Source organism: Peromyscus leucopus, chromosome 4 (assembly GCF_004664715.2).
Source record: "Peromyscus leucopus breed LL Stock chromosome 4, UCI_PerLeu_2.1, whole genome shotgun sequence".
Lineage (NCBI taxonomy): Eukaryota > Metazoa > Chordata > Mammalia > Rodentia > Cricetidae > Peromyscus > Peromyscus leucopus.
The window spans coordinates 53,999,030-54,011,932 of NC_051066.1; the positions used below are offsets into that span (position 1 = coordinate 53,999,030).

At 40.0% G+C, this 12,903-nt stretch overlaps 1 protein-coding gene across 1 annotated transcript in view; it reads right to left on the reverse strand.

Moving 5' to 3' along the window:
- Positions 1-12,903, reverse strand: part of Ccdc141 (coiled-coil domain containing 141) — a 157,260-nt gene that overhangs the window by 7,655 nt on the left and 136,702 nt on the right. The window contains 4 exon segments of the mRNA XM_028880586.2: positions 2,097-2,213; positions 5,648-5,760; positions 9,685-9,868; positions 12,099-12,293. Of these exon segments, the coding sequence (XP_028736419.1) occupies positions 2,097-2,213; positions 5,648-5,760; positions 9,685-9,868; positions 12,099-12,293 (609 nt within the window).

A 12,903-nucleotide genomic window follows, 5' to 3' on the forward strand; every position in this document is an offset into this window, starting at 1 on the left:
GACCTTATGTAAATAGCAGAGACAACGACTGAGCTGCTTGAAAATGGAAATGAAGATGGTTGCTGCCCTTGCCTTATACTGTCTGTACCAACTGCAGCAGGCTGGGTAGGAAATGACGTCAACGGGAATTCCTGACAGCAATAACTGTGGACCTTTACTTGCATTCTAAATGACTGATGATCTAGTTAGTGTGTCTTTTAATTTATTTAAAAATAAAAGTTACTTGTCAATGAAAATAACTTGTACTTGTTTTATTCAAAGACATTGGTTTCTTCTAATTAGAATACATAGAGACAAAATAAAACCTTTTTACTAGGTATAATATAAATGGTGAGTGTGGTTGCTTTAACAGCAATGATTTTTGTTTCTGAGCCTTTAATTAGGAAAATATGCATAATTTAAAAATAATAATGTTATTATGCCAGATCAAAAATGGTTAAATTCATAGGTTTTGTTTGTTTGTTTGTTTTTGTTTTTTTTGACTTTCTCTGTGTAGCTTTTGAGTCTGTCCTGGAACTTACTTTGTAGAACAGACTGGTCTTAAACTCACAGATATCCTCCTGCCTCGGCCTCCCAATTGCTGGGATTAAAGGCATGTGCCACCACACCTGGCTAAAGTCATAGATTTTAAATTGGGGTACATTTAAAACTATTCTTCATTATTTCAACCAGTTGTCTGTGTACGTGTTCAAGGAATGACTGCTCTCCAGTGGGACATTGGCTATGCCCATGGGCATTTTTGTTCTAGTCCAGCCGGGGCAGTCAGCAGTGCTATGAGCGTCTGCTAGAAAAGTGGCAAGGGATGCTATTATATGTTTTACAATACACGAGACCCGCACTCCCCTCACAGAAGTTCATCCTCTGGGCACTAGGGCTGCAGGTGAGAAACCCTGACTTGGCTAAGAATAACCAAAGACTATTTTATGGGAGATTGAAGTCCAGCAAGATGACTAAGGCTAGACAACTTTCTTTATACTTAGAGAGGACTCGGGTGTAAGTGGCTCCAAGTTGTACCACTCAAAAAGTAGCTTGCTTAATTTAGTGCTGAGTAGGAGCTGTATGGTCGCATCAGACTCTGACATAGATTTAATATGTGGAACAAAAGACCTGCAAAGAATCTAGAAAAAAAATCACTGGAAGAATATAAATCTTGGTTCATGAAATAACTAACAGATAGTGCAAGTATCTCTCTCTCCTCTCTGTCTCTGTCTCTGTCTCTGTCTCTGTCTCTCTCTCTCTCTGTGTGTGTGTGTGTGTGTGTGTGTGTGTGTGTGTGTGTGTGTGTGTGTGTGTGTGTGTGATTCTTTTATCATAGAAGTGTATTTTGTTAATTTGGGGTGGTTAAGAATCATGTTCAGCCTGCTGCTCTTCCAGGAAAGTCAAACTAGAAGCAAACAAGTTGACAAAGTCAAAAGTCAAGCACTAATTATAATTCAGCAGCTGGAAACAAAGCACACATTCTCATGGAAGGCCCAGAAGAATGGGGCAACTCATCAAGACTTTTGAAAGCATGATAGATTCATATTCGTGAGTATCTGTAGTCCTTGTTACTTGCTTTAATTTACATGTGTGTGAGGAAAGGTTGAAACAGTTAATAGTATTTATATTTCAACTGGACTCAGTGTCTTAGTACAGATGCCTAGAAATATCATGTGGAGTTAGTCTATGGGAAAAAGATGGTACCTAGTGTTATGTATTAATATTTCCTAATGGGTGGTATAAAACAATTTTTAAAAAACCCCACTTTGGTAATACTATAACAAGTAAATAAAATGAAATAAGATTGACTGTAAAAGGATAATGGGGATGGTAGCCAGAGATGGGAGAGTAGGACTAGCCTAGGCTCATGTGATGGTGTTTGCCAGAATTCTCGTGTTTCTGTGAAATGCTAGGGCTCCAGGATTCAGGGGAGGGGACACAGAAAGAAACAGAATGACCAAGACAGCACCGTAGAGATAAGGACACTCACACTGAGTTCAGATTGGAAGACTTGATTTGACGGGTGGGACAGAGTAGATTCATTTTTTAAATGAACAATAACAAATATCAAAGAAAAAATAACACATAGCTGAAGCTCAATGCTTTCACTACCTTACCTCATTCTTTTCTTCACTGAATGGTGTCTGCTCATTCCTCACCGGCTCCTTTAGGAGGTCAATGCAAATGTCATGGAAAGCTTCCAACTTTGGATTCATCTTTGGAACATCTCCCTGCTGCACAAAGCAGGTTTAGTGAGAGCTAGAGCCAGGAAAGTTGAAGAAATAATCCCATATGCTAACCCCTTGGAAAAACACCATAAGCTAATAGCAACCTTTCAGTAAACGCATTCCACAGGAGACCAATGTTCTCCCTCCACGCTCCCAGCTCTCATCTTGCCTCGCCCCTTTAGTAAAGCTCATCGCCGGTAAAAGCAACTGTTGAAAGGCCCCATAGAGAATGAAGCGACTGTTACAATAACATGCTCCTGCAAGAACATCCTCTGGAGATGGAAATGACTGTGTAGGGCAGCTTTAGCCATGAGGAGGACTGAAGAGCATCAGTGAGGAAGAAATGATGAGGTCTCTGGAGGAGAATGAAGTAGGAGAGCCAGAGAATCCACACAAGCAAACTGGGAGACTGTTGAAAAGAGGCAGGAAATAGAACAGTTGGGAACACAGGCTGTCCCCTGTGACTATTACTTGTTCCTGCATTTTATGGGGCTCAACTTCAGTCGCAGAGGTAGTGGGGCTTTACAAACTGGCAGGGAGGCAGCTTGAGGGCCAAGATTTTGTGATGAGGAATGGAGGCACAGGTGTCCCAAGTGATGGAACAGATAGCTTTAAATTGATGTGTACATTATCATAGAAGATTGTTGCACATGGATCGTGGTATTAGACGGTTACGGAAATAAGCATACTTCCCAAAGTGCACATTACGTTTGCTCAGAGAATTTGGAGAGAACCTACTGGGGAAATTCAGCTTTGAATCTCAACTCTAAAATGAAACCGGTTTGTATTACTGGATGAGCCACTCGGCACTAATGCACACTTGAAATCTAAACCACAATGGCAGCTGTTGTGGAAAGAATTCTAGATGCTAAATTAGCTAGAACTTCAAATTCCAGGTCCATTACTAGTGACTGTGGAGACCCAGGGACAGCAACTCTACCCTCTTAGGAATCATGTCTTCTCTTCTGGAACAAGGAAAGCACCACCCATAGTGGTGTATACTTTTAATCCCAGCACTTCCGGGGAGGCAGAGACACTTGGATCTCTGGGAGTTTAAGGTCAGCTTAATCTACATTGTGAGTTCCAAGGCAGCCAAGGGTTATATAGTGAGACTCTTTTGACCAAACAAACAAACAAACAAAACACCCAAACCAAAATCTAACAATGGGGAGGTCTTTTCTCCATCTCAAGGTTACTTGGAAATCACCAGAGACGATAGGTATGCAATCCTTTTTAAAGTGTCAAATTGCTATACAAATAGAATCAGGTTTTATCACTAGTCTAGCCTTTGCAAGAGTTAGTGCATCCTCTTTTTAATAGCTTCCATGTAGGAGGGGGTGAGGTTTTCAGGAATGTATTAGTGAACTTGTAAAAGAGACGTGAGAGACTCTTTGCCCTCAAACCTCCTAAGTTTGGAATGAGGTGACTATGAGGATGTGGGATTTCCCCAGGTGTCAAACCACCATTGTCCAGATTTCAGTCTTACCAACCTCTGGAACTGTAAAAAACAAATTTCCTTTGCTTAAATGCCACCAGGTCTATAGTATTTAACCTAGCAGCTGGAACAGACTAGGGTGGGTGAGGAAGCTCACAAGTGTTCTGGGGGAGGAATAAGGAAGATTTGTGGGGAGAAAGGGAGGTTTCTATTTAAACTTGGGTGTTGATTGGATTTTGATAAATAAAGGATCATGTGTTTGAAGTAAAAGTCTAGAAGTAGAAACACTAAGGAGCGTGAGATGGGAACCTGCAATGAATTCAGAAGCACAGCAGTTTAGAAGGCAAAAGACAGGTCTCAAAGCCATGGACTGGGCTCATAGCGAAGGGTTTTGAATATGAAAGGACATGAGCATGGCCATATTTAGGAAGGGGAATCAAAGCCAATATAGAATCAAAGGACTCATAAGTAGGACAGAAAAGAATCTGAATGACAGATTGAAAATGCAAGAGAGGAAAATCCTAGCTGAATGGAGTCTCTAAGGCACAGAGAATGAGAAAGCAGAGGCAAGCTATGGAACCAGCTCTTCAAGAACAGAGCCATGGAATGAAAGATGGGGGAATATCATTTGGAAAGACAAGATTTCAGTAAGCTGAAGATGTCCAATATGAAAGAGGGCCCTGTAGATGATGGCAAGAAGGGTCTGAGGAAGGAATTTGTCAGCCTAGACAAGTAAGTAACAGAAGAAGCAGGGCCGAGGGAGTGAAGTGGAGGTGGACACTAACGAAGATGATGTAAGATACATGGCTCATTCCGACCCTTCTAGCGGCTTCACAGTTGTAAAATAGTTACAAAAGGTTAATTGGCTTATCTATTAGAAACATTAGTACTTTTTATTCATTTTTTCAAATCTTATTTGAAGAATTTATGTGTAAATAATACAAAATATTACAAAAGAATGAAAAACCCAAGCACAAGGATATTCATTGTAGTGTGATGTAAAATGATGGAAAGAAAAGAAGTTGAAATGTTTAAAAGAAGAGAGGTAACTTGGTTGTGTAACTACTGAATTAAAATTCCCTCAGATTGTCTAAATTGAATGAAAATTCAAATTCATGACATGGAAAATCATAAAAATATTTGCCATGAAATAGACATAATTCTACCTGAACAGCAAGTTCACTAATAGCATGGACAACAGCAGTGATGAACACATTGGGTTGTCTTCCCAGTCAAGCCTCCAGACCACCATGGCATCCATTTAGGTGGTTAGAAAATTTAGTCACATGGAGATCAAACCATTTACCCAATTTGTGACCCCAAAGTATTCTGAGGCAACTGAGTTCCTTCCCATCTAGAGCCTGTGCTCTTAGTGATACAGCTATTATCCTAAACCACTCCCTTCATTAAGTTGTAGAAACAGTATCAACCAAAACATTTTTGAGAATGACAACATAGTTTTCCTTTAGTTGGCTTTCGTCTACCTTAGCTGTCATAAGCATTTACCCTGTTTTTGCCTATCATTTCATTTTACTGCCTTGAAGGCTATAATGGTTAGCTTAATACTTCCATAATGCTAAATGTTCAATGAATATAACACCTGAATACTAGTGTTACTTTCTTTGGTGCCATAATCTGGAGGAAGAAAAAGCATTACATCTCTTATTTATGAATATAAACATAAGACTCCTTAATACAAATGTTGCTTTGGTTTTAATGGTACACATTTATCCTCTAGGATATGATCCATGGAAATGTAAACGAGACACCTTAATTGTATTTAGCCCTCATTCCCAGCAACATTTTTCTCTGCAGTGATAGGAAAGAAACAGGATTAATTATCACAAACTCTCAGATAATTATGTTAGAACACTGAGAAACAAATGTGTACGTTATGGCTCTAGAGAATTTGTATTAGAACATCTCTGCAGCAGAAGACATTTGATTAACACATTTTTATTTATACCACTTGATAATAATACATATTCCAGAAAGAAGAAATTACCTTCAGTTTTTCTTTAAGCTCTACGAGAGACCCACATAATTCAGTAATAGATTCAAGAATCTCCTTGTGTCTTGTGACAATCTTCTCAGCATATTTCTGTCCTTCTTCCAAACCTGGAAAGGAGCAAAGATAAACTTACATTTAAAGGGAATTCTTAACAGGAAAATAGAAAGAAGTGGATGCTAATTCATCTCCCAAGTGTCTTTTGTAAGTGCTGGTAGGCAGTAAGTTCTTAGCAAACACACATGGACAGAAAAATCAATGGATGCAAGTATTTTTTTAAAAGCCAAGGGTTACAGTTTAGATATATTTGGATACAGGGTGTGGAATGGATGGGAGGGACAAAGGGATTGCGATGTAGTCTCATGTAGCCCAAAGTGACCTTAAACTCACCACATAACCTCCAGTCCCCAAGTGCTGGGATGATAGGTGTGTACCACCATGCCAGGTTGTAGTTTGATCTGGAAATATCAATATAAGCCTTGTATGTTGAAGGCTTGGTCCTCAATGCTATCTATGTTCAGAGGTAGGATTTTTGGGAAGGATCATGAGACCTCTGACTTAGCCAATGGATTAGTTTGTTGATGAGTTAAAAGTTGAATTGACTATTGGGAGGTAGTGGATCCTGTGAAAAGTGGGCATAGTCAGAGGAAATGGGTTGCTTGGGGATATGCCTTTGGAGGATATCTTTTCCTCAGACTCTTCTCTGTCTCTCTGTTTTCTGGCTGCGATGAGGTGAGCAGTCTTCTCTGCTGTATGTTCTTGTTTCTATAATATTCTATTCAAGATTAGCTCAGAGAAGTAGAACAAGCCAAGCACGGGATGATGCCTCAGGATCCCTGAGCCAGGTGTATAGTCACAGTGACGGAAAACTCACTAGCCCATGAGTTCTCAAGTGAAGATTGCATTTGTTGTACCATTGTCACTTTTATGGCACCTAGATAATGTACTTATATTAATATTCTCAAGACTCAGTACTGATCAGGGTTTCCTATACAGGACATTTAGAAATTCTTCACTGCTTAGAGAATATACATTTCTCAGGATGGCATTCAAGGCACACCATTATTTGGTTTGAACCTGCCTACTCCAAATGTGTGTGATTTTAATTCTCTGACATATTTTCATTCCTGGCCAAGCTGAGCCCATAATTCCATGCTAAAAATTTCCCATATAAAAAAATTATATACCCAACATAGAAGAATGGGCCTCGACCACCAACTCTTCTCAGTTTATGAGTTAGAAAAATCAATTTGAAATAGATTAAAGAATTAAATTCAAGACCAGGAATTTTAAAACAAGTAGAAGAAAGCACAAGGAATGTTGATGTGAGTGAGGATTTTCAGGTGAGACTCTGAAAGTCCAGGAAACAAAAGCACACGTGGACAGATGGGAGTGTGTCAGACTAAGGGGCCTCTGCAACGTGGAGTGGACCAAAGCGCAAAGGCCCCTTACAGAATGAGATCGAATAGTTGCCTCTGGTTTATATCTGATGGGAGGTTAGGATCCAGAAGAAACTCAAGCAACTCAACAGGCATGCCTCTCCCCCCACCAAATCCAGGGGCCCGAGTGCACACTTAGTGTATGTGAGACCTTATCCTAGTTTCCTTCATCTGCTGTTGTGATAAAATACTGACCAAGAGCATCCTGAGGGTAAGGGTTTGTTTCAGCTTATAGTTTACAACCCATCATTAAGGGAAGCCAAGGCAGAACTTGGCGGCAGGAAATAAATCAGAGCCCATGGAGGAATGTTGTTGACAGGCTGACTTGCTTGCTCAGTTACCTTTCTCATACAACTCAGGCTCACCTACTCAAGGCAAGCTTGGCTCTCTCACACCAGTTGGAAAATCAATAAAATGCCCCCATAGACGTGGTTACAGGACAATCTAATGAAGGCAATTACTACTGAGATTCCCTCTTGCCAAGTATCTTTATGTTTGTGTCAAATTGACAAAAATTAACTATGACAGGCCCCAGATTCAACCCCTAACACCAGTCACAGAAGATACAAGTTACACACAACAAAAGACAAGCATTCGCTATGCAGTGATTTTTAGGCCTGAACCATGTCTCTAGACTGCAGGAACTGCCCGTCTTTGTTTTTTCCATAAACACTTCGGCCAGCTCCTGATGCACAGTAGGCACTCACAACTAGCTTTTGGGATACATTTATTTGCATTAAAAGTCTGGATTCTGACTGGCCAGCTGGTTGAGCAGGTAAAGGCGCTTGCTTTCAAGCCCAGTGACCTGAGTTAGAACATTGAGGTCCGCGTGGTGGAGGGGAGAACTGACTCCCACAGGCTGTCCTCTACATGTTCACTGTGGCCTCTATCCCTCTACCCCCGAATAAACGTAAAATTTACAACTTCGGGGATCAGCAATGCTTTATTCCTCTGCAAGGGTTCATTTCATATTCCTGAAGTAAATGTGTAATACAAATAAAGGATGAATAGTCTCTTGGTCTGGTGAGATGTCCCAGTGAGTTAAGATGCTTACTGCCAAGCATGCCGACCTAAGTTTGGTTCCCAGAACCCACTTGGTGGAAGGAGGGACCTGATTCTGCAATTTGACCTCTGGCCTCTAAATGTGTGCTGTGGCCTGTGTAGTCTGCAAACATATACACATATCATACACACACAGACACAAAATAAATAAAATATATTAAAAGGTGTGTAAGTTCCATACTGAATGTGTGGAAACTCATAAGAATGCTTATTTTTGATTATAATATTCAATTATTCCCTTATTCCTGCAAGAACTTTTGAGCCCCCAGTACATGTTATGATGCTCCGAGTTAACAGGTGAGATTTCATCTCTCAGGGAGATTATACTCTAATAGAATAATCCAGACGACTAACTAATGCAAATATCAGCTAGTAATAAGAGCCAGAACATTCAACAAGGCAGACCCAGAACTTTGCAAGGTTGCAGAAGAATGTGATTTTATGGGGTCTTTGTGAGTACTTATCGTGTCTTGGCATTGAACAGGGATTGTAATGCAGCATATTATATTCTCCTCTCACCCACCAGCACATAAAACAAGTAAGTGTCTATACTATCAATGGAAAGTAAAATAGAGACAGACATCCACAGCACTAGAGATGCCCTGAAGACTTGCTTTATAGCATGCTTTCATAGTAACCATGGCAAAAGAGAGACATCCATTTCTTTTCATTAGCTTTCCAGCTGAGATTTTAGTGTTTTTGTGATTTCTACTATTTTCCTTTGAAAAATAATAAACAATTTGTTCTCAAGGATTTCTTATTAGGCAGTCAGTGCACTCCATGTTGCTAAGCATTTTTCTATCTGGGAGTAGGGGTGAGGTAGACTGAATGTCTGTCTGGAGCAGCTTTGGGCTGCTTTCTGAAGTGCCTACTAGTGTCTTCCCCTAGGCTGCCTTTGCCTGGTCACTGTGGATTTCCTTCGTCTCACTGGAGTCACATCAGAGAGATCATAGAACTGCTCTCTCTCGGGGCCCTCAAAAGCATTGTCCCCCAGGGGCTTCTTTTATGAAGCAGCCCTTGCTTGGCCTCTTCCACTCTTGCCTCACCATGGAGGAGAGCAAAGCATCCATGAGGTGACAGAGTTCTCTCATTTGCTGGACAGGCAAGAAGATGAGGGAGAGTTGGCCAGCCATTGCTCAAATCCTCAAATCAAACTTTCATGGAAATGTGAGGCTGATAACCTTTAGGGTAAGCTCTGTGCCCACTAGCACTGAATCTTCTCATGTACAAGGCGTCACTCTAATGGACATTACATATTTGTCTATAGAGTGTGGCTCTGGTTTCGTTGCCCTGGAGAAGAATGGAAAGGATGGGATACAAAGTGAACAGAGAAGGAGTTAAAACCCAGGCTTCATCTCCTGCTGTGGGAAGTGCTACCCTCTGCTCCCCACTGTTTACTTTTGCTGGATGTGGCACGGATCTTGAGACTTCTCTCAGAATAGGTGAGGATAGTAAAGGCCTTGATCTTCTTCCTGCTGGATTGGGTTCACTATAGACTTGTTCAGTGGCAATTACTATCACATAAGAACTCACCGTATAGGCGCTGAGCAAGGTCGATGACCTCCTGAATCCTTTCTTCTTGCTGAGGCACTGAAGGAGCAACAAACTTATTGAACTGCCCGTGGAGGATTTCCACAGCTTCCTTTGTCTGGCACTCCATGGAATACTTTCCAACTCTTACCACTGTGGCACTTGCATCTTCATACCAGAAGTTACACTATAGGAAAATGGAAGAAACCACAGATTGAACAGATGTGTCCTTCAGAAGTTCTTCATATTGATGAGTTCAGATTTTGATTTCCTTGAACTTGTCCAGACAGCCTTAAACTTTCCAAGTCATATTAAAGGAAATATCAGCACATAGTCATATACCTTTTCACTTAGATACCCAATGTGGCAGTTTGAAAAAAAAAAAATGACCCCCAAAGGGAGCAGCACTATTAGGAGGTGTGGCCATGTTGAAGCGTGTGTGGCCTTGTTGAAGGAAGTATGTCACTGTGGGGGCGGGCTTTCAGGTCTCTTTTGCTCAAGCTTCCTCAGTGTGACACAGAGACTACTTCCTGTTGCCTGCAAGATGTAGGACTCTCAGCTACTTCTCCAGCAACATGTCTGCCTGCACACTGCCATATCTCACCATGATGATAATAGACTGAACCTCTGAACTGTAAGTGAGCCACTCCAACTAAATGTTTTCCCTCATAAGAGTTGCTGTGGTCATGGTGTCTCTTCACAGTAATAGAAACCCTAACTAAGACACCCAAGGCATATATTTTAAAAGTATAATTAAAGGAATATATACAAATACAATTAGAAAGCAAAAATATTGAAATAACTTTGATTCTCCTGCCTTCTTAGATTTGTGTAAAACAATTTTTAAGACAATGTTGTGTACTTTTAAGAGCAAGCAGCAAAAGCAATTGAATACTAAAAGGAATGCAAATATTGAATAAATAATGCTCAAAACCCATATAATTAACAAACACTGCTAATAATCCATAAGTAAAACTTTTTCTTAGTAATATTCTTATGATAAATTTTCCTTTAAAAAGAAAATTTAGAGCATGGATCAAGGAAATATCACCCAAAGAAAAGAATTCTACCTTTGTGAAATAGAACTAGTCATTATTTTGGAGCACAGTGGAAGTATGAAGCAATTTTTCACTAAAAATAAGTAACTGTGGCAGGAGAAATGTCTGTTCCAGGCCAGAGGCACTTGTGCTGGGTAAAAAAAATAGCAAAACAGGACTCTGTGATAAGCTAGTTTTAAGTAAGTGTCAAGAAGCTTCAGTAGACTTGTATTATACATCATATGTCAAAGAATAATCATAATGTGGCATTAAGTCCAAACACTCAACTACATTAGCAGGACAGAAAGACAGTTTGTATGTCAGAATAACAGGCAACAAAGAATGTTCGAAACCCTCAGGTGTGGTTTCTATGACATAAAATATGAGGCAATGGTTTGACCTTGTCAGACTTCATGTATTTTAGGTGGACTACTGCTGTCCTCTTGGCAGTAACCAAGGTTACAACCAGCAATGAGGAACCTGAGATATCCCAGTATCAGGTTATTCTAAAATATTTTCAAGTGTTATGCAATAAATATACAGCTTGAGCATTGACACAGATTTCCAGCAATGACTGTAATATTAGTGGTCAAACAGTTTGAGTCAAGGTTACAAACAAATGGAAACTCTCATGGTATTGGGAGAAGTAAATTAATCAAAGATTTCTGAAGAGCAGCTAGAAACACAGAAAAACAAAATTCCTGTGGCTGGCGTTCATTCTCTTTGACTTGGCAGTTCAACTTTAGGGAATTACCCTAAAAGCAATAATAAGGAGGAGCATGACCAGGGCCTTCATGGCAGCAGTGACTAATACAGCATTGGAGAGACGGCTCAGTGCTGAAGAGTTCTGGTTGCCTTTCCAAAGGATCTGAGTTCGATCCCCAGCACCCATATGACAGCTCAGAACTATCTATAACTTCAGTCCTAGAGGGATCCAGCGCTTCCTTCTGGTCTCCATAGGCACTGCATATACGTGGTGCAGAGACATACATGTTTACAAAACATTCATATGCATAAAATAAAATAAATATTAAAAATAATTTTTATTACTTTTTTGTTTTCTTTTATTTTTTTATTAAGAAACTTTTTATTCATTTTACATACCAACCACAGATCTCCCCTTCCCTCCACCACCCTTCCAGCCTTCCCCTACCCATCTACCTCCCATTCCCTCCTAAAAAAATAAATTTTTTTAAAGAAGTAGGATTTTTTTTTTGAGATAGTGTCTTACTATGAAGCCTAACCTGTACTTGAACTAGAAATCTCCTGCTTCTGCCTCCAACTACTGGGATTAAAGAGTTCTCCACCATGCTCAGGACAAAATATATTTTGAAGTAACATTACAGTAAGAATATAATTAAAACAACAAGAAGAAAATACCTCTTCTATTACTTCTTGGAGATGTTCAGTCAGGTCCAAATTCATCTTGTAATCTGTCACAACTTTGTCAAAGTCATTCACATGCTTTTGCAAATCCTCCATGGCTTCCAAAAGGTTGTTAATTTTATTACTTGGATAACTTGAGAATGAATCAGAAGTTTTATTATTAACTTTTTCCATTTTCTTCCTTAAAGCCTGTGGGGGGGTGGTAAAGGTTTTTAAAAGGAAATTATATCCTTTCTTATGATGCCAGTGATAAAAAAGAATAACTTGGAGAAACTTGCTGCTTCCACCATTCTGATATCCTAAAATTATAATCACTGGAAAGGTACTCTGGAAGTAGGTTTTGTCCAAGATATCTTTTTCAGTCAGTATTTGCAAATAAGCAGAAAACCTAGAAGTAATATAAATTATTTATGATTATCAGGAGCTCCAGAATATATGGTGGACATTCTGGACATGTGTAAGGATGAGAAGGAAAAGAGGCAGAGGGCCTGCAAGCCACATTGGTACATATGCGCGGACATGTGCTGAGGAATCATGGGAACGCATGAGCCTTGTGTGTTTGGCAGAAACTATTCCAGTGCTGCCTCAGCACATGCATCTCACATGCATCGTGGGTACTAGGTTACAGTGATGGAGCCAGAAGCTATGGGGTACTGTTGACCAGGGCGACCACACGTGCTGGTGATATATTGATGATGGTGATGGTGATAGCCAAGTGCAAGGGTCTCGAGTGATTTTAGAATAAACTGAGTATGTTAACAGAGGGTTCCAGCCTGGTTTAAATAGTATGCAACATTTG